Consider the following 23215-nt stretch of genomic DNA (forward strand, 5'->3'; position numbering starts at 1 on the left):
TTCTAGGAAACATTTGTTTACTTGGCAAGCCTTTTACCACTTATTCCGTTTAGAAAATGAAGGTTGCATCAAGACAGAATCCAGCATATAAAATGGAAACAAAAATTAGATCTGTACAGGGCATAGATTGTCAAGTCTACATGTTTAAAAACAAAAAGGTATTTTATGTCTTTGGCTTTGGCAGGGTTCACACTACCGTTTGATTCCGTTATGAAGGTGTCCGTTTAAAAAAAAACGGAGGCCTATCATAACCGATATTAACTGACAATAACTGATGTTAATGTGTCCGTTTTTTTTAACTGATCCATTTAATGGATCAGTTAAAAAACACACATTAGTATCAGTTGGTGTCCGTTTTTTTTTTTTTTATACTGTCGGTTTTTTTTGGTATTTTTTTTTTTTTTTTTTGCGGTTTATGTTTTTTGAGCATGCACAGAAAATAAACGGACACAAAATAACGGACAGTAATTGATGGCAATCAGTTACTGTCAGTTACAAGTCTGTTGCCCATAGACTTCAATGATAAAAAAAAAAAGAAAAAAACTTGCTGTACATTTTTTTTCAAATTGACAGAAAAGTCCTGCATGTAGGATTTTTTTGTCCGCTTGAAAAAACGGACAAAGGTGTAAACGGACATCAATGGGCACAAAATAAAATCCCATTGAAATGAATGGAAATTTGAGACGGACCAGCTAGTGTCCGTTGCTAAAATCTTGTACGAACAATAGCCACAGATACTGCTGACAGAATCCAATGGTAGTGTGAACGCCCCCTTAGATCTGAGGAACCCTTACGTTGAATTAATCACTTAAGGACCACAATATGCACAATTTACATTGAAACCCCTTTGAGACAACCACCCAAAAATGTCTTCTTGAGAGGTGGTCTTCTCAAAAAAAAAAAAAAAAAAAAAAAAGAGCTCTCTATATCACATATGAAGGTAACTAAAAATAAACACATTAGGTGTGCCCACATCTACAAATATCCATACTATTAATGTAAAAATGTTTATTCCATGTGGTTTATACCATAACAGTGAAACACATTATATATATATATATATATATATATATATATATATATATATATATAAATATGTGTGTGTGTGTGTGTTTTTTTTGTTTTTTAATTTTGCTGCCCCAATATGGGCGCAAGGGTGTCACAATATGGTGATGCAAATATTTTTATTTTTTTTATTTTTATTATTTTTATTTTTTTCAAAATTATTAAAGGGAGTCTATCACCCATCCAACTAGGTCGGTGGCAGGTAGTCAATTGCTATTGTCTGTCTCATAGACTTTGAATAAAGCTGCAGAGCAGTGTGGCTGGGGACTTAATGATCAAATCATCAGTGGAACCCAAAGAGACAATATGTGTTTTAACTGCATTGTGTTCAAATATAAAACCATTGCTTTTTCCTGCAGACAAAGGCTTACATGTAGAAGTGCGTGTAAACAAGGAATGGTTCACAGGACGTGTCACTGCTGTAGAAGTTGGAAAACATGGTGTTCGCTGGAAAGTGAAGTTTGATTATGTGCCAACTGATACCACACCACGTGATCGATGGTACTGTGTTGTATAAAAGCTTTCTATTTATAAATATTTAAAGTATTGAGAAGGTTGAACAGAGTAATGTTTGCCTTTTTACACTGTTTTAGAGGCCACATTTACACACAAATATTATTTCTGACTAATCTCTAAAATCAGTTTCTTCTAACAAGCAGAAAACTTTATACTGAAAGGATTTTCTCTAGCGAAAAGCAGTGAACAAGAGTAGGGATAGTCTCACATCAGTTTTCACATCAAATCCAGAAGTGGAGCCAGCAGAAGGAAGACGTATCAGGTCTTTTAAAGAGAGTCCATTAGCAGGAAAAACAGTATCAGACTAAAGACAGTACCTTGTAGGAAGGCTTCTACACTTTCCATAGATGCCTTTCTTATTTTGCATTGATAATGAGTTTCATGTTGACAGATTCCCTTTAAGGGTAAGTTCACGCAGGGTTTTTTGGAGCTGAGGCTGCCTCAGGTTCCGGTCCAAAAAACGGGTAGCCACGACCGAATGCCGGTGCACTGCAGCGGCATCCAGTCGCACACTCCGCTCTGGATTAGGCCCAATGAATGGGCCTAGACAGGAGGAGGGAGTGTCTTCAGGCTGACTCACAAGGCGAAACAGCCTAAAGAATGAGCACCTCTTTTCTTTTTCCGGCTCCTGGAAAAATCTCTTGACCGGCTTCCATTGATTTCAATGGGAGCTGTCTTTTTGGTCAGGATTTTGATGGGGATATGGCCTCAAAATCCTGACCAAAAATCTCTGTGTGAACTTACCCTAAGTCTTAAGATTTGTCAATAGAATGTGCAACTGAAAATAACACCTGAATTCAGCTTTAGGCCGGGGCCCCACATAGTGTAAATGATGTGATTTTGCTGCAGCATTTAACAGTAACTGCAAAGTGAATAGGATTCTAGCTTATCTATGATTTGTAAATCACAGTATGTCATTTATACCTCCACAATTTTTCCTGCAGAACTTTTTGGCTGTGGCCTGCTATGTAGGGCTGTAGCCTTAAAGTCTTATTTAATATCTTTGTAACGGCACTTGTCTGTATTGACATTTTTCCATTTTAATTTATTGAAGGTTCTAATTTTGGTGGAATGTGGCTCCTCTTACAGTTCTTTAAACAAAGTATTTATTCCCACAATATTTTATTATAATGTGTAACTGGTAGAATATATTTAAAAAATATTTCTGATTTTGTTCATATATTCACTAGTAGGAATTCAGCATCTCAAGCAATAATTTGTGATTTCAGGGTGGAGAAATGTAGTGATGATGTCAGACTCATGAGGCCACCATCACCTGAACACCAGATACCTGATACACAACAGGCTGAGCCTTCTACCTCTGATAATACCCGAATAGAACCAGATACAACAGAGCCCAGTGCCTGCCTTGCTCCTGTGGAACAACTTACACAAGTCCTTCGGTAAGCTGATGGATATTTTATTCTTTTATATTTTCACTAAAGCCTAAGGTCAATGACTAACATTGCAGACATTTTCCCGTGTCACACCTCTTTCTGTTACAAATTATGGCCTCTTGTTGGCATCTGTTCTCACATGACCTTCCTTTGTCAGTGACTTAAAGTATAGCCTCATAGTAGAGTTGTGGTGGTCACAAACAATATGGCTGGAATGATTCACCCATGAATTCAAAAGCCGTTATGGGAGATGGCTGTGAGCCCTAGCCTGAATTGGAAAGACAAGTGCTAAAGGAGGTTTGTAGAGGAATTAGTCCTTAATACAATATGATGTCATGCAATTTCTCTCTGTTTCAGGAACTGCCTACGGTATTTTTTACCACCCAATTTTCCTATTACCAAGAGTGAACTGAGTACAATGAGTGCGGAGGATCTGATAGCTTTTCCACTGGTGAGTCATGAATGAAAATTGAACTTTTTTTAAAGGCAGGATTCCACATTTGTCTTCTAAGTGTTATCTTCTTGGAGCCTATTAATATAGTTGTGAAAAGGAAGGACTTTAGAGACTGGAACTACATTAAATAATGACTGTGAAGTACATTATACTGATTAGTTCCCACAAGTCTACCATTTTACAAAGCTGGTGAACCCATTTTTTTCTATGTAAGGCTACATTCACATCTGCACCGCAGTCTCTATTTCCATTGGTAGATGATCACTGCCACTCTGATCCTATCCAATACCAGTAATTATTAGGTTTAAATGTGGGCACAGCACCGTAAAAAATAAGTATGCTTGCAGATGAGAACGGTCATCAAAGACCTTACTGCTCTTCCTAACTTAATTTCCCTCCTGGATATTTGGTTTGGCCTCAAGAAGAAAAGTCAGTTACAGTAAGGCTTCATTCTCATTTGTACTGGAGTCTCCACCTGAAAATCTGTGGAGGAAAAAGTCCTCTGTGCACCGCTGATTTCAGTTTAAAAACAACAGACCCCCATTATAGTTAATGTTTTTCAACTGAATAACAGACTGACCGCACTAGTGTGAATCTAGTGTAAGGCTCACAATGACAGGGTTGTTTTAAGGCTGGTCTTACACGGCCGTAGTGGATGTATGGTCCACAAGTTGCTGATCGGCAACATAGACTCCACAGACGTCCGTGTCCTGCCGCACTTGCCCATAGAGTTCTATGGGCGAGTCCGTGCAGTGCCGCAATTCACGGCCATTACGGACATGTTCTATAAATTGCGGACCACGGTTGCGGCCCGGCTACACCCCGGATAAAATATCTGGTGGTGTAAGAGGCCGCATTGAATATAATGTGTCCGCAAATGGTCCACAATTGAAAACCCTCAATCGCAGACCATTTGCGGACTTACATTACGGCCGTGTAAGACCAGCCTAAGGGGGAAGTCTGCTCTAAGGGTGGGTTTACATGTTCTTTTTTTCCCCTTTGAAATGCATAGAGCTGTCACTTAAAGTTAAGACACTGTTGCTAAGGTAGTATTATGTCATCACTTTAGCTTCATTTCAGCTGGAAAGGGTTTTCGAATCTCCCTCTCTCACAGGTCTGCCTGCAGTCTGTTCTTCTCACTTCCTGAATTCTTGCACAAGCTAGTGGGCAGGCTTTGACTGTTTGATGGACAAGACATATAAAGTACCTCAGTAAATATAGATATTGCCTTGTCCGTTCACACGGGGCAAGAGGGGGCGGATTTTGGCGCGGAATCCCCTCACAATGATGGTCTGTGTAGACTACTAGTGTTCTTGTTGTCGCTAGTGGAAAAAAAGAAACGAGCTGCCCTTTCTTCAGGCGGATTCTGCGGCTGAATCAGCTGCAGTGTCTGCCTCACGGCAACACCCTCCGGACTAGGCAAATTCATATGGGCCTAATCCAGAACAGAAAGCCGCGACAGGATGCCTGCACTGCCACCACTCCCACCCATCCACACGCGCGCACAATCACCGAAGCGGTGACATTGTGTCACCTGAAGATGGCGGATCAGGTAAATACTTCTATTGGTGCTCCAGGAGCTCCATGCAAAAAGACCAGGAAATCCTCTTACAGGTCAATGCCCTGCTCCCCTTTCTCTAGGCCTTCCTCAGATAGAGCTACACCTCCTGGCTCCACGCTGACAGGTGGAACCTTGTCTTGCCCTGCCCAGCCTGCATTTCCTGTGGACAGCACTGACTCCATCTCAGGAGCCTCAGCTAGGCACATCCATATCCACTGCTACGCAGGGTCTTCAGAGATGCCCTTCATATCTCAGAAGACCCTGAACTAGCCTCCCAGGAAGACATCTTGTTTCTGCCGCAATCTCTGACCCTTCCTGGTCTTCCCTCACCTATGGAGCTTTTGACATTTTCAAAAATGAATGACTTTACCCAGACCATCCTTTTCCAGATCAGTGTGTCTCCAAATGGTCAGAGCCTCCCACAGTGGATTCTGCCATAGCTCTGCAATCCGAGGCTACTATTCTGCCTCTGGAAGACTCCGTCCCCTTCAGCGATCCTTTGGACAACAGATTGGACTCTCTTTCTAAGACGGCCTTTGTAGTGGATGTCTCATCTCTGCAGCCTTCCTTTGCTTTTTCTTAGATCAGCAAGTCTTACGTCTCCTTCTCCTAGGCCAAACAGCTTCAGAAGGGCCTCTCCACTGGGGCCCCTCACCACCACAACCAGCGTCTCATCTCTGAGATCCTGAATACTTCAAAGTATCTGTTCGATGCCTTTCTGGAAGCAGCTTGCCGATCTGCCAAATCAGCAACCAATGTGGTGGCCATGCACCGTACCATTTGGATTCGGCCATGGAATGCTGAAGAAGCCTCTAAGAAAGAGGTCATGGCCCTTACCTTCTCTAAGAAAGAATAAGGCAAACTTTTTGGTAAAGGCCTACAGAAGTTCATCTCTTATGTTACCAGGGGAAAAAAGTTTTCTCATTCCTCACCAGCATTACAAGCGCCAGCCATCCTCCACCAGCCGCTTTCAGTGTTCCTTTCATGGTTCTACCTCTCACTCCGTAGGACATTCTTCTTGAGCTTCAAGAAGCCCTCCTTTAAGGCCAGACCTACTTGACAGTCCTGCCCCAAGTCCTCTACGTCTTCCTCTTCCATGCCCTCCTCTGCATGGAGGGACAGCTGCTCTTCTTCTGGAAGACCTGGCTTGCCAGAGTTGTTCACGCCTGGGTCCGATTGGGATGTGGTGTTGAATGGTTAGACCAGACCTAGGCAATGTGCGGCCCGCGGGCCACATCCAGCCCTCTGACTGCTTCTATCCGGTCCGCATAGCTAGTGGAAGGTTTTTGAAGGACCTGTGATGATGTCATCACAGCCTATCACCAGGATAGGCTATGACTTGTTAGTGGGCGGAGCCACACGGGACTGTGTGCTTTCTGCAAGCTGCCGGCAATGGAGGCTGCTGGATGATAAAGAGAGAAGAGACAGCATGTGTGAGCAAGAGGGAGGAACTAGGGGCAGATGTAGGGGGGGGCAGTTAAACTGAATGCACATGGAGGGGGGACATTAAACTAGGGGGCAGATGTTCAAGGACCTAGGATGATGTCATCACAGCCTATCACCAGGGTAGACTATGACTTGTTAGTGGGCGGAGCCACACGGGACTGTGTGCTTCCTGCAAGCTGCTGGCTATGGGGGCTGCTGGATGATAAAGAGAGAAGAGACAGCATGTGTGAGCAAGAGGGGGGAACTAGGGGCAGATGTAGGGGGGCAATTAAACTTAATGCACATGGAGGTGGGGCATTAAACTAGGGGGCAGATGGAGGAGGATATTAAACTATGGGGGGGTAGCTGGAGGGGGACATGTCTGCCTCTAGTTGCCATCAGTTTAATGTCCGCCTCCAGCTGCCCCAGTTTAATGTCCCCTCTAGTTTATACTGGGGCACCAGGAGAGGGACTTAATACTGTGGGAAATTTGGAGGAAAACATTATAATGTGGGGGTGTATAATGTTAGGGTGACTGTAGGAGGATTTTATTTTGTGGGGCACATGGAAAAATGACTGAGAATGGGCGGAGTCAGCAGAGAAGTGGGTGGAGCTAAATTTGCAGCGACGCTCATGGCCCTCCTAGAACCGTTACAATTTCTCATGTGGCCCCATGGGAAAATTAATTGCCCACCCCTGGGTTAGACCATTGAATTCTCCTCATTGACAAGTTTTCCTTCTATCCCTGTTCAAGTGGCTGCCTTTCTGCAAGCCATCTCCACTCTACAGCAACAGGGCATCACTATTGTCATCTCTGCTTCAAAGCATTTCCAGGGCTTTTTCTCCAACCTGTTATCCATCCCCAAGAAGGACACCTCCCTTCGCCCCATCCTGGACTTGAAGTGGCTTACTCGGCTTGTCCATGTGCACAGGTTCTGGATGTAGTCCATACAGTCGGTGGTATCATCCCTGCAGAACGTTGAAGTCCTGTCGTCCATAGACTTTCACGATGCCTACCACCACATTTTCTTCGTTCTGTGCCATCAGCATTTTCTTTATTTTGTGGTGGGTTTGTGGTGTAACTTCCAGTTTGACATTCTCCTCTTTGGGCTAGCATACACCTCCTGGATCTTCACCAAAGTGATGTCGTCTTTGATGGCGCTCCTCTTCTCAAGAGAACTTGGACAACCTCCTACTGTAAGCCCAATCCAAGATGGACAATCTGACCAGCTTACGAATCTTCTTGAATCTCCTTTGCTGCTTCAGCTGCCTCATCAATGAGGACAAGTCATGTTTTGTGCTTTCCCAGCACATGGAGTTCCTGGAATTGATCCTTGATACTCAAACAGGGCAAGATTCTCCTTCCGGAAGCCAAGATCCATGGTTTCCCGTCCATTGTGTCTCTCCTTCGGAGCAACTCTCCGCGTTGGATATGTTTCTACATGTGGGTCCTGTGCACAATGGTTTTGACCTTCGAGGCCATCCCTTATGATCAATTCAACTCGCATCCTTTGCAACTGGCACGTGTCAGGCCTTTCCAATCTTTTTCAGAAGACCCTGGCCTTCCAGTGACAGCTGAAGACCTTCCTGAAAGGAGTGGCTCACTGTGTTCCTCCCTACTACCCTCCTGTGGAACTTTGGGACCTCAATCTCATACTCCAATTGCTACAAGCTACCCCCCTTTGAACCTTTGCATGAGATCTATCTTTGCCTTCTGTCCTGAAAGATTGCCTTGCTGGTGGCAGTCATTTCAAAGAAGCCTCCTTTCTTTCTTTGGTGGTGTGTTACCAATGATTTAAGCGAGAAAGTTGGATTTTTCTACTCGCCACAAAATTCTTTTTTTGTTGTTTTCCTGTTCCGGGCTGTTTTGTTTTTTCCCCAGTGCAGCACATGTTGGCAGTTGTTGGTTCCGTGTTCTGCATTGTTTCTCGTGTTTATTTATGTTCTCTCTCCTACTGCTGTGGTACAATCTTGCTAGCATTGTGTCTTTGGAGAGGGTATAGCCCAGAGACGGAGCCGACATTTTTTGCTATTCCTAGTGTCAGCTTCCTAGTGTTCAGGCCTATACCCATGGTGGTGTGTGTACAACAAGAAAAGGAGTTTATGGTGAGTACAAAATTCCAATTACATGCTGCTAGGAGGGACAAGGGAGCTGCAGTTGATCTGAATGTTATAGGTGTGTTAGAGAGATAACAGGCACTCCTCAATCCTTTATCAGCAAAATGCAATTAGCTGACCTGATTGTCCAGACTGAAGAGCAGGAGATAACTGATTTGAGAGCAAGTGTGATCCTGAGAACATAGCCCCTTCACCTCCAAGTCAAGTCAATGCAAGATGAGGAGAGCTATCAGGCCAGGTTCCTTGACAAAGTTGAGTAAACACTGTTAAGGAGTAATTTCACTTTACAGGTAAATGAAGGAGCATTTATAAAACAATGTACTGTATCTAGGAAAGTCTTGAATTCACAGAAGATAGCAGTTTAGGTAGGATACTTGAGATAGGAATATCCCTTTAACCCTTAAGTACTATCATGGTTTTTGTCATAATGATATGTTTATGGTAGTGGTGTATGATAGACACCATGATAGTACTTAAGGATTAATCCAATGAGTGACCAGCTTTGGCAACCAACGAGTGCGCGGGATTTACAGGCCAGCTGCACCATCTGTGCATAAATGTGCTGCAGGATACCATATGAACCTAAACACTTCCTCATCAACTGGATCGCAGATTGTATCTGGGCTAGAGACAGGACAATAGGGTACTAGAGCCTCCTTTCAGTTGTACAGTTTTCCCCAATAAATTATCCTTTTGATCTAATATTGTAATAATATATATCATTATTTCATTCAAGCATATGGTTTAATTCAATTCCAGCAGCACCTTTGTAGGGGTGTCCACATATTTTTGCCATGTATAGTGTATTTTTAGCTTAGCAGGCTGCGCATACTTGTCCTGCCTCCTTCAGCTATTATATAGACATATGATAGTAGTGTCCTTACTTAATGCTACTGCTTTCTGTTCATTAAAGAAAACCTTTCACCACCACTGCCAGGTCCAGATCTTTGCAATCAACAGGTGCTGCTCCACGGAGTCTAGCAGAGTGGGAAGATTTTTCTCTAGCCCCCACTATTCACATGCAATAAGTGATGTTCGTTGCCAGATACGATATTTAGGCTCTTCTCTGTCTTGTGGACTGTCAGGCAGCAGTAGACAAGGAGTGTGATTCTGATCATTGACATGGTCCATATCTGATTGGACTTCTGAATCACAGCCCTTACCTGCTTGACACTGTTCACCTGACAGTACAGAGCCTAAGTGGCATATCGGGCACCAAAGCTAAGAGCACTGCCCTGAAATGGTGGGAATTAGAGAAGAATTTCCTACTGTACCAGAATCCAAGCTGGAGCACCTACAACAAGCTGCAAAGAACTGGATTTGGTTCCCTTGAAACAGAGGTTGCACTTTTTTTTTTTTTCTTTTTCTTTTTCAGTCTACAGTTATGTAGTTTATTTACAAAATTAAGTCTTGACTAATATTCATAATATTTTTTATGACCTTATGCAGTTAAGGCTGTGTTTACTGTAGTGATGATTATGTGATTTGTTTACAAATGGTTTACTTTGGAGTTTCTGTATGTAGAAAGTGTAAAACTCTGTATAGCACTGCTGTCACCCGAGACCAAAAAGGTTGTATCAGAAAAGAAGGAACGGCATAGTCATAGTACCGTATATACTCGAGTATAAGCCGAGGCCCCTAATTTTACCACAAAAAAACTGGGAAAACTTATTGGCTCAAGTATAAGCCATGGGGGGGGGGGGGGGAGAATGCAGCAGCTACTGGAAAATTTCAATAATTAAAATAGATGTCAATAATTAACTGATCACCGATCTTTTCATTAGAAATGAATTGATAGGGCTGCAAATGCAGACACATATAGGACAGCTATAGGGCACATATAGGACCTGCTCCATAAGTTGCAGCTCTTCAATTTGGGCCAGAGACACAGCCGCAAAAGTGACGGTATCTATGTGTACCGGCCCATTGAAATGTAATCGTCCATAATTTTATACACCATTGCATCTGGTCATGTGTATTACAGTTTAGTAACTCCATGTGCCTCAGGTTAATAGCACTTAACCCAATCATGTCCCTCACATTAACCCCCATAATGGGGTTAACTGCTATTAGGGTGAGTTCACACAGAGTAAAGTGCCGCGTGATGTGGCACATATACGCCGCGTGAGATTTTGCGGGCCGTATACGCTCCCATTGATTTCAATGGGATCCGGGATCGTATACGTGGCGTTATTTTGCGGCTGCAAAATAACGCCGCGTCTACGATCCTCACTCCCATTGAAATGAATGGGAGCTTTTGCGGAGCGCAATCTGCCGACACGTGTATACGTGCCAGATTGCGTTCCACTTTCCTCCGTGTGAACTCACCCTTAATGTGTGAGGCACATGGAGTTACTAAAACTAAATTAATCACCCCAAATGCCTGGCATTAATAGGCATAGTAACCCTAGTATGTACCTGTATGAGCTCTCCTCGATGCAGACACAGGAGCAGGGACCTGCCACCTCCGGGCTTTCAGCTCTCTTGCTAGTGAAGGGGAGAGTGTCCTTTTATTATTACTGTAGCAACCACTGAAAGACACTCGCCCTTCACTTAATTTAAGTAGGTCCTTGCAGTCCTGTGCTGCATGACTCGAGTATAAGCCAAGGGGGAGGGTTCTTTCAGCATAAAAACTATGCTGAAAAAGTTGGCTTATACTCAAGTATATACGATAACTTCATATCTCAATCAGACACTAGAAATGAGGCTATGGAGTAATACAGGGGAATGATCCGAGTTTATAAGAAGCTTATATTATTTTTTTTTCTTGGTTATGCACTTTGAAGTCTCTGCTGCCCTAGCCGTCAAAGTTTATCCCAGATATTTGTCCCACCTAGTCATATACAAATGCATTTCGGCCCGGGATTGAAAAGTGTACCATAAATCGCTATAATAATTTCACCAGTTGCATAGATGAGTATACTAAAATGTTTAACTGGTGTGGGTATGGAAGCCTGTATCCCCTGAAAGGGAGTAGACAACCTTTTACTTTTTATCTGTTAACGTTTACATTAATGTATTTCTAGGCCACAACATTTTTATTTTTTTTTAAATAAATATGTACGTACTAGGTTATCAAACAACGACATCCAAACAGCTGCTACTGTTTCTTTGGTTCCTTAAGTAGTCCACTCTTTTCTGTTTTTAGAAAGAATACTTTAAGCAGTATGAAGTGGGCCTGCAGAACTTGTGCAACTCATACCAGAGCCGCGCTGACCTCCGTGCAAAAACCTGTGAAGAGATGCAGCGCAATGCAGAGAAAAAATGCAAAGAAGCTGAAGAGAAGCTGCAGAAATTAAGGACCAATATTGTGTCTCTGTTACAGAAAGTTCAGGAGGTGAGATGTTTTTTTTCTTTTTGGAGTTTGAGAGCTTTACTTCTTGAAAACTTCTTCAGCCATAGCCATAGAGGGGTTGTCTTGGTTAGACTACTCTATTGTACTAGGCTACACTCGTGGAAAAGCTGCATTTCTTTGTTGCAGATTTTGCTGCAGGTTTTTCAGAAAAAGTCAGAAATGGATTTAGCAGAAGGGATAAGAGCTCCTTTTATATTTTTTAGCCACTTTTGACTTTGACTGAAAAAAAAACCTACAAAAAGACAGCTTTTCCACTCTGTGGGCCCCCCCCCCCCTTTTTTTTCTTTTTTTTAATTTTATTTGTTAAAAACAATGGCACTTTGTGTTGTGTTTTTTTGGTTTTTTTTTATTGCCAGTATTTCGAGCTACCCTCCCCCCACCAAAAAAAAAAAACAAAAACGGTGGCCAGATGTTGCAATTCTACATTTGTTTTGTGGTGTTTTTTCTCTTTTGGTGAGATTTTTGTGTCCATTGAATTGTTTTCAAAACACAGCATGCTTCAGTTGTGATATTCTTTTTTTCAAAAATGCATTGAGGCCACCAATAAAGAACACCAATAAAAACATCTAAGGCCAGGTTTACATCTGCATTCGGTAATCCGTTTGGGAAGTCCACATGGGCACCCCTGAATGGAATACCAAACGCATTGACAAGCGGTGTGAAGTGAAAGCACACGGACCCCATAGACAATAATGGGGTCCGTGTGCTTTCTGCACGAGTCATGCGGACAGAAAAGTAGATCATGAACTACTTTTCTGTCCGCATGTTCTGTGCAGAAAGCGCATGGGCCCCATTATAGTCTATGGTGTCCGTGTATTTTCATAAGCTCACCGCTTGTCAATGTGTTCCATATTCCATTCGTGGGGGAAGTCCCCATGCGGGCTCCCCGAATGGATTACCAAATTCAGATGTGAATGAATGCATAAGCCTAAGAAATGCATAAAATTATTGACACTTTCTTTTTAAAACCCAAAATAAAGAAACAGCAAAAAAGGTGTTTGAAGGAAACCTTAGAGTGTGCAATCTGAGTGCCTTCCGATCTTCTATTTCGATATTTGTAGAGAAGATCCTATTGCGATCCATGGGAGTGGCCACAAAGATCCGGAAGGCACTCTGCTTGGAAAACAGCCTTGTGTATGAAGCCTTAGAAGTTTTATAAAGGTTTTTCTCAATCTGAAAGGCCTAGCATGTCAGTGCTTTACATGAACAGCTCATTGCTTTCACTAAGAACTGTGTAGTGCTTCTTCCCCTTGGTGATATTCCAGAGCGAGGCACCCTTTAAACTTTGCAAGTCCTATTGTAGCAGTAACCACTGATCGGTTCTTCAGCACTACATAGTGTAATGTATTATAGGACATCTCCTCCACTGGTAGTTCTTTTCTGAAATCAAAGACACAAACAACAGCTTTGTCCCGCTGTCATGCAAAGTATTTGGCTATGTCCCAAGTCATGTTTCATATTAGGAGACAGGGCAAACCAAGTGATGGGCAAATGCAAATAGGATGTCATACCAAAGCAGGAACTGCTACACCCTTCTGATCTGACTGATAGAATGGGCAATGGAGGCAAAATTGAAAATAGAGTCATATGGCTAAGATGCCTCACTCCTGTCCTTACTAACATTTAAATTTCTTTTTAGGTGACCGGAGAACCCTTTTAATTAGATATTCTAAGAGGGCTGGACCCTATTGAATTTCCATGAGCAGCATTTTGAGTAAGATACATAGACGAAAAATTAGGAGGGTGACAACGTAAGTTCTATAAAAATAAATAAACAAAAATAACCCTCGTATAGAACAGACTATAGTTATGATTGGTCCAGATTCATGGAAAAAGGGTGTTTGGTTTTCGAGCTTTAGGCTTTCCCAAAATATTTCATAGCAGGGAAGGTGTCACTGTGTCCTGAGCAGCAGGCCATCTCTACTTGTCATACCGCTTGTCCAGGGTATCCCCCCATCTAGGACAATACCAAGCTCCAAGGGAGAGATGGCAATGGATCTCAACAATCTGTCAAAACACTGGTGGCCATTATTCCAAATAATGGTTTGCAGAGCAGATGGAACTGTTTTGAACTGTTCCTGCACAGTATTTTTGGTGGTTTCACAGAGCTTTGCCTCCGAATGAACTGTGGTTCATCACCACCCTCATTTGTGTTGCTACAGTGTGTGATTATTATGATTTTCCTGTCCATTTGCACATCCTCTCTTTGTGTATCCTGTGACCTCTGAGTACTTTAAGATAAAATAATCCTTTAATAGTCCCACCATGGTGAAATTCAGTGTGTTACAGCAGCATGGATAATACAGTAATATATTACAAGAAAGAACACGTACAAGCTCATAGCAAATAGAAAAAGATAAAAGGAGTCATAGCAACTAAAAAGAAAAGAAGACTCCAGGATCATTTACTTCTCTGTGCAGAGTGATCTTGGTTTAACCTGATGTTCATTATACAGCCTAACCATGGTTGGGAGGAAGGATCTTCAGGAGGAATGCTTCTTCTCACACTTGGGGTGGAGCAGTCGGTCACTGACAGTACTGCCCAGTGCTGTCACGGTCTCATGCATGGGATGGGAGTTATTCTCCGGCATGGAGCTCACCACGGACAGTATCCTTCTGTCGCCAATCACCTCTGCTGCGTCAGGGGGGCTCCCTAGGAAAGAGCTGGCCCTTCTAACTAGCCTGTGAAGTCTATTTTTGTCCCTGGCTGGTATGCTACTCCCTCAGCAGGCCACTCTGAAGAAGATGGCTGATGCTACCACAGAGTTGAAAAAGGTCCTAAGAAGTGCCCCCCGGACTCCACAGGCCCTCAGCCTCTTGAGCAGGTAGAGCCTGCCATGACACTTTCTGTGCAGCGCATCTAGGTGATCTGCCCAGTCCAGCTTATTATTGAGGAGCATGCCCAGGTACTTATAAGTCTTGACTACCTCAATGCTTGTACCCTGGATGTCCACCAGGTTCGAAGGACTTCTCTGCTTACTAAAGTCTGCCACCATCTCCTTGGTCTTCCCAGCATTAATCCTGAGGTGATTCCGCTGGCACCATTCCACAAAATCCTGGTTTAAGACTTTGTGCTCCTTGTCATCTCCGTCTGTGATGAGTCCTACTATTGCAGAGTCATCGGAGTACTTTTGCAAGTAACAGCTGGATGAGTTGCAGCTAAAGTCAGGAGTGTACAGTGTGAAGAGAAAAATAGCAAGAACTGTACCTTGTGGTGCCCCCGTACTACAGATCAGTGTCAGACACACAGCCCCAGGCTCGCACATATACGATGTGATCAAAAGTATCCAGACACCCCCCAAAAAAATACGTTTTTTCATATTGGGTGCATTGTGCTGCCATCTACTGCCAGGTACTCCATATCAGCGACCTCAGTAGACATTAGACATTGTGAGAGAGTAGAATGGGGCGCTCCGCGGAACTCATGGACTTCAAATGTGGTCAGGTGATTGGGTGCCACACATCACGCAGGTCAATGCCAAATGACGTCTCGCTTGGTGTAAGAGCGTAAACATTGGACGATTGAACAGTGGAAAAACGTGTGGAGTGACGAATCACGGTACACAATGTGGCGATCCGGTGGCAGAGTGTAGGTATGGTGAATGCCCGGTGAACGTCATCTGCCAGCGTGTGTAGTGCCAACAGTAAAATTCGGAAGCGGTAGTGTTATGGTGTGGTCGTGTTTTTCATGGAGGGGGCTTGCACCCCTTGTTTTGCGTGGCACTATCACAGCACAGGCCTACATTGATGTTTTAAACACCTTCTTTCACTCCACTGTTGAAGAGCAATTCGGAGATGGCGATTGCATCTTTCAACACGATCGAGCACCTGTTCATACTGCACGGCCTGTGGCGGAGTGGTTACCAACAGTAACATCTCTGTAATGGACTGGCCTGCACAGAGTCCTGACTTGAATCCTATAGAACACCTTTGGGATGTCTTGGAACACCGACTACGTGCCAGGCATCACTGATCTACATTGATACCTCTCCTCAGTGCAGCACTCCGAGAAGAATGGGCTGCCATTCCCCAAGAAACCTTCTAGCACCTGATTGAACGTATGCCTGCGCGAGTGGAAGCTGTCATCAAGGCTAAGACTAGGTCAACACCATATTGAATTCCAGCATTACCGATGGAGGGCGCCACGAACTTGTAAGTCATTTTCAGCCAGGTGTCCGGATACTTTTGATCACATAATGTAGTTCGGTTTGTCAGGTAGTCTAGGATCCAGTTGGACAGGTGATGGTCCACTCCAACAAGGTCCAGCTTGTCTCTCTTTATTAGTGATGCACAACACTGGTAAGCATCAGTGTTCAATTTTTTTGCGTAGGCTTTGTTTTTTTTTCTTTTTGTTATATTAATATCTCCATTTGTGGCTACATAAAGATAATGTTCAACCCCTTAGGAAGAGGTGTACAGGACCCCTTTAACCAAGACCATATGTCAAATAAGCCTCCAATATACGCTCTGTTGCTTTGTTTTGTGGGTTCACTCTGGGCTGGTCACAGCTTTAATAAATGATTCTGTAAATTAACTCAACAAATCATATGAGATGATAAAATGTTGGTCAACACCACACTTTTCTCCCATAAATATCTACCAACTGTGACCCATACACTATAAAGGGACTATCAATAAATATGTTGCCACCACTACTAACCAAGGGGATGGAGGGAGAGAGAGTTCTTCCAGAAAAGAGGTGTTCCTTGCAGACTCCTTCCTGATGCAGCCATTTTTTTATTTTCATTTTCATATTAATTTTTTTTATATATATAGATTTTTAGACCAGGGGTTTTGAATTCTAGGGAATTTGATCACTCATATAATATATTTCAGTACTAATGTATTACAGTATATTGTAAAATTCATTTCCTTCAATTACACACTGCTTCTGGCAGGCTGTTATAGAAGTGTATTACTGTACAATGCTTCTGGGTGGTGAAGCAGTCTGAAGCAATATGGCCCCTGCCCTTCAGATGCCTCAGTTACAACTCACTGAGGCACCTGAAGATTCAGTTGCCACTAGGCCTTTTTTTTGTGTAAAATACGATTCAACTCCTAAGTGGGCTCCATGCTTAAAGTCCGGACATTACTATCCTACCCTACTATCTGTCCTTCTATGGCAGCTATTGGGAATGGGTTTAAATGAACAAATCCTTTGTGCCAACCGTATAAAATCCTGTGGAAAGTTGGACATTAGGCCTACTCATTTAAAGGGGTTTTCTGATATTTACAGGGTGCCCAGAAAGTAAGTACAAAAAATGAAAGGGTGGACTTTAGCCGGTATATGAAGTGTTTTTTATTAATAAACATGTGACCGGAAATGCACCATTGTGGCGCTGCAGGTAAACCAAGATGTCGGTTTCCTATCCCTCACTGCTCCATGTGAAAGGAAAAAAAGAAATCGCTTTAATGGGAAATAAGTTTAATCACTGTTACTTATTTACAAGAATTGCTTGAAGTGCTGGTTGCCTGCCTCGATGCAAGCAGTGCAACGCCGGGAGATGGATTGACCCACCCATTCACAGACTCCTGGCCGGCCCTCACCACGACGAACACAGCCTGGATGCGGTTCATGAGCTCGTGGATTAACACAGGCATTGCGTACACAACAGACTTGACTTGTCCCCACAAGAACAAATCAAGTGTGGTCAAATCTGGCAAACGAGGGGACCACAGAACAGGTCCGCCGTGTCCGATCCACCGATTCAGCCATCGGTTGTTGATGTTGACGGACGATGCAGCCAAAATGGGGAGGTGATCCATCTTGCTGGAGCCACATCCTTGCCCTCATTTTCAAAGGCACATCTTCAAGCAACACCAGCGTCAATCCATCTCCTGGCTTTGCACTGCTTGCATTGAGGCAGGCGGCCAGAACTTCAAGCAATTCTTGTAAATAAGTAACGGTGATTAAACTGATTTCTTGAGGACACCCCTTATGTGTTGATTTCCCATTAAAGCGCTTTTTTTTTTTTTTTAAATGTAGAATATGAGCCCCACATAGAGCTCACAATGTAAATTTTTTTCCCTATCAGTATGTATTTTTTGGAGTATGGGATGGAAATCCAGGCAAACATGGGGAGAACATACAAACTCCTTGCAGATGTTTTTTTGCCCTTGGCAGGATTCGAACCAAGGACTCCAGAGCTACAAGTCTGCAGTGCTAACCACTGAGCCACCGTGTGGCCCCAAAGCGCTTTCTCTTCTTCGTTTCTCCTTTCACATGGTGCAGCGAGGGATAGGAAGCAGACATCTTGGTCTATCTGCAGTGCCACAACGGTGCATTTCCGGTCATGTGTTTATTAATTAAAAAAAAAAAAAAACAACACTTTATATACTGGCTAAAGTCCACCCTTTCATTTTGTGTACTTACTTTCCGGACGCATATACATATGAGCAATACAATGCACAATCACTTCCTTACTGCATATGACTTCAGTTGTTAGCTACACCCACCATGAGTGTAAAGTCATCACTGATGAAAGCAGCATTTATCTGAATTTTATTAACTGCTTTATTGACTGTAGTTTTTTCCCCATACTACAGGCGTTAGTCAGTTAAAAGTTTTTTTTACAGACACTCAGTTCTTAAATTTTTTTTAATCCACATTTTTATATTTTTCTGTTTAAGGTGTACCTCCAGTTATAAACACACAACTTTTTGTAAACAAATAGTGGATGTGATTATAAGAAACTTTGTAATATATCTTTTTAGGAGATCTGTTTCTTTCACCACATACAAGTTGTTCTCTTGCTCTTTATCTTTAATCTGACTGTTTGTGTACATTAGACTTGTCTCCTAATTCAGGTCATGCACAGCTCTTTTGAAGAAGGGAAGAATAATGTAAGGTTATTCCTGGTTAATTGATTTAGTTCCCCATTCTGTGCACTGGTAGTCTCTTGTCTACAACCTGGTAGTGTTCAAAACGCACAGAGTAGTAGAGCACAGCAGCAGTTATTTGAGTGTGTATTTCAGCAGCCTCTTCTTACCCTTCCTTTTTTCATATAGTAATATGCAGAAAGTAACTATGCCTGAAAACTGGTGGAAAAAAATATTTGTTTAATACAGATATTACAAAGTTTATTACAAAACACATCCTTGCATAGCCTTTAGAAAGGCTATTCCACACCTACATTTAGTATATAAATTGCAGTAGTAGTTTTTGAATAAGTCCGTTTTTATTCATATGCTAATTAGACTGGTGTACGATGCATTGTGCACCCCCTTTGCTATTGTTTCCTGTGGGTGTTTACAGCACAGGCTGCTGCTGCTGATGACTCAGCTTCCTGTTTACACACACACACACATAAGAGATAATAGCGGGGACGAGTGTTGCTGGGAACTTCCTGTGCTGGCTGGAAGCTCATTAGCATATGAATAAAAACGGACTTCTTCAAAAACCACTGAGGCAATTCACATACTAAAGCTAGGTGTGGAATAGCCTATGCAAGGTTGTGCTTAGCTAAAAATTACTTTTCCCAATGATAGAGCCCCTTTAACTTGTATACACTTGGCACAAGAATGTATTTTGATTCATTGTGAATGTATCATGGCAAAGTAAACTGTTCCAAAGAACTAAACAAACGAAGGGTGAATTGTGCCCCAGGACAATTGTCGATGCAAGAAGTAATTTTGTTGCACACACTTAGGGGTTAAAGTGAAAACCCCTAAGTGTGTGCAACAAAATTACTACTTGTATATGTCTATGGGTCGAAGGACTCTTTTTGTTAGCACCACATATAACTGTATAGTGTGCGGTACCACTGATCTCTCTAGTAATTGTCGATGCAAGGCCCAACATAAGTTTCTGCTCATTTTATAAGCAGTTTTGCAATCTATTTAAATACTGCAGGCTTAAAAAAATGACCTTTTTAGGGTCTTTTTCTCTAAGGGTTTATATCTTGTGGCCCAGACTAATATATGCATCCAGAAATATTTTGACCAAAACAGGGAAACCGGTCTCCTTCCTGGATCTCTTTTTGGGGAATTCTGATCTTCTTAAATATGGCCATGGTACATGCCATCAGTAAATTGGTAATAGTACAGAGGATGTCGGAAAGGGGTTAATTCCTATGAAGCACCTAAAAAAATAAAAAAAAAAACTTTGTAAATGCTGTTAAATATTTGAGAGACGTAGTTTTTAAAATTAACCGTTTTTTCTTTTTTTTTTTTTTTAAGGAGTTTTAATGTCCCTCACAGCTATTTCATAATTGAATAGGTGTCTAAATAATTGATTTGTGGAAATTTTCTTGAAATTTTGAAAAATTGCGCCCAAACCTATAAGGGATATTTAGAAAATGATGCTAAAGTAAACATATTATAAATATTAACATGTGTGCTGAGTAACTGTCTGTCTTTTAGGATAGGTTCACACTACCTTTTATTAATGTCCATTGCTCTTGTCAGTCACAGGATGAGAGCACCCTTTGTCTAGAAGCCATCTACGTTCACTACAATGTAAAAAAAAAAAAAAAACGTGAAGGAAGTTTTCTTCTATCATGATTTTTTTTTTTTACTTTTCTGACGGCAAAAAAAGTCATGTATGCAAGACTTTTTCATCTGTTACAAAAATAAACAATCTTGATGGAAGACATGGCTCAGTCTGTCTCTTTTTACTTTTCTGTATTATGAGGATAATGTCACTCCTTAAGGAGAGACCACCTATTAGGTGTGTGGAGACTTATACAGCCATAGTCGCTCCACTGTATGGGATCATGGGAGGAATATGCAAATCTGTCTCCCAAGATGTAAATAGCGAGACAGTGCCTTTGCTATGCTGCCCTCTATAGGAAGCACCCTGAACATCATGCCCGACTTTCCCAGAAGTCTCCACACACCTAATAAGTGGTCTCTCCTTAACCCCTTCCCGACATGCGCCGTAATAGTACGGCGCGTGTCGGGTCTGTAACTATGGCGACCGCCCGGGAGCCGGACGGCCGCCATAGCCGCCGGGTGTCTACTGCTTTAAGCAGTAGACAACCGGCTCTAATGCCTCCGATCGGTCCCCGGACCGATCGGCGGCATTAACCCCTCCGGCGCTGCTGTCAAAGGCACCGGAGGCGCCGCTTTCCCGGCGGCGCATGGGCGCCGCCATTTTGGCAGGGATCGCTGGCTCCTGGAGCATGCTCCAGGGCCGACGTCATGTTGCCATGACAGCCGGGAGCCTTGTTAAAAGCTCCCAGCCGGTCTGCAAATTCTCTCTTTTGCAGGCTGGTCTATGCAGCCTGCAAAAGAGATGATGATTTTTTGCAATGCATTAGCATTGTAATGCATTGCATTAGTGATCAGACCCCCTGGGGTTCAACACCCCTAGGGGGTCTAATAAATGCAAAAAATAAAATAAAATAAAAAAGTAAAAAAAAAATATAAAAAGTATTAAAAGTTCAAATCACCCCCCTTTCCCTAGAACAAATATAAAAGTAGTTAAAAACTGTGAAACATATACATGTTAGGTATCCCCGCGTCCGAAATCGCCCGCTCTACAAATCTATAAAAATATTTTTCCTGTTCGGTAAACGCCGTAGCAGGAAAAATAGTCAAAAGTGCCAAACCGCCGTTTTTTCACTGTTTTGATTCTGATAAAAATTTGAATAAAAAGTGATCAAAGCAATAACATTTCCCGAAAATGGTAGAACTAAAAAGTACACCTGGCCCCGCAAAAAAAGACGCCCTATGCATCCCCGTACACCTATGTATAAAAAAGTTACGGCCGTCGGAATATGGTGACTTTTAGAAAAAAAAAATTTTAACACCGTTTTGGAATTTTTTTTAGGGGTCAAAATGTAAATAAAACCATATAAATTTGGTATCCCTGGAACCGTACCGAAACACAGAATACAGGGGACATTTCATTTTGGCTGCACAGTGAACGCCGTAAAACCAAAGCCCGTAAGAAAGTCGCAGAAATGCATTTTTTCTTCAAATCCACCCCATTCTGAATTTTTTTCCTGCTTCCCAGTACATTATATAGAATAATTAATGGTGGCATCATCAAGAAAAATTTGTCCCGCAAAAATTAAGACCTCATATGGCTCTGGGAGCGGAGAAATAAAAAAGTTATGGGGTTTAGAAGGAGGGGAGTCAAAAACGAAAAACGAAAATCAAAAAATGCCATCGGCGGGAAGGGGTTAAGGAGTGACATTATCCCCATAATCTGGTCTCTTAGCCTCTCACTTCTACCAAGTCAGTTCTCACTACGCTGCACTGACGAGGTCCAACTAGACCGAAATGGCCGTCCGTAGCTGAGAAACTGACTTGGTAAAAATCCCATATTATGCAGTAAAGGCTTCTGGGCAAGTTGGGCATGATGTTCAGGGTGCTTCCTATAGAGGGCAGCATAACAGAGACACTGTCTCCCTATTTACATCTTGGGAGACAGATTTGCATATTCCTCCTACTTTTCTACAGTTAATGTCCATTGCTGTCATCCTATGACTGATGGCAACAGACACTAATTAGTGGGAATGCCAAACAGAAAAAAATAAAAATAAACTTGATGAATTCTGTAAATCTACCGCAAATTTAAAGTATAAAGTAAAAGCATTCCAAAGTTATTGCCGCATAAAGTGACATGTGTGAGATGTGAAAAATAAGCCTATTATTAAGGGTTTTAATATTGTAGGAAATTATTTGCCTCTTATTAAGCGTCTTTTTTTCCTTTGTAGGATATTGACATAAATACCGATGATGAGTTGGATGCTTATATTGAGGATCTCATTGCCAGAGGAGACTGAACTATTTTCTACAACTTTTGGTTTCCGATGACCAGAAGGCAAAGTTTCTTTAAACCTCATGTTAATGGATTCACTGAGGAGAAGGGGGGGGCATACACTTAAGAGCGGGTTCACATCTGCGCCCAGTCTCCGGTTTAGCCAATCTGTGCGGTTTCCGTCTTCTGCCCCACGAAACTGGACAGGAGATGGAAACCCGGTGATCAGCTTTCAAACCTATTCGGTGGTTCAAACCCCATTCTGGATTTGCAAAGGTGACCGCCTGTGTGCGTCTTCTGCCTGTCCGCGGCGAAACCGGACTTTGTGTCTGGTTAAAAAAAACAAACAAAAAAAAAAAAACGTTTCCCCGCGGACTGGAAGAAGATGCACACGGGTGGTCACCTTTGCAAACCCATTCAAGTGAAGAGGTTTGAAAGCTGATCACCGGGTTTCCATCTCCTGTCCAGTTTCGTGGGGCAGAAGACAGAAACTGGCTGGATTGGCTAAATCGGAGACTGGTCGCAGATGTGAACCCACCCTTACGAGTTAATGTCTTGTAAAATGTTTTCATGGTTTTTACTTAACTTGCATGTACTTTTTTGGAAGTTTTAAACAT

General features: G+C 42.4%; 1 protein-coding gene across 2 annotated transcripts in view; it reads left to right on the forward strand.

Moving 5' to 3' along the window:
• Positions 1-22810, forward strand: part of MORC2 (MORC family CW-type zinc finger 2) — a 67032-nt gene extending 44222 nt beyond the window's left edge. For both annotated transcript variants that reach the window (XM_075276643.1, XM_075276644.1), the window contains exons 23-27: positions 1425-1566; positions 2811-2984; positions 3336-3429; positions 11685-11873; positions 22555-22810. In XM_075276643.1, the coding sequence (XP_075132744.1) occupies positions 1425-1566; positions 2811-2984; positions 3336-3429; positions 11685-11873; positions 22555-22623 (668 nt within the window). In that variant the 3' untranslated portion in view covers positions 22624-22810. The remainder of the gene's footprint in view (positions 1-1424; positions 1567-2810; positions 2985-3335; positions 3430-11684; positions 11874-22554) is intronic.
• Positions 22811-23215: the final 405 nt, after the last annotated feature.

Source organism: Leptodactylus fuscus, chromosome 1, assembly GCF_031893055.1.
Source record: "Leptodactylus fuscus isolate aLepFus1 chromosome 1, aLepFus1.hap2, whole genome shotgun sequence".
In the NCBI taxonomy this organism is placed as follows: domain Eukaryota; kingdom Metazoa; phylum Chordata; class Amphibia; order Anura; family Leptodactylidae; genus Leptodactylus; species Leptodactylus fuscus.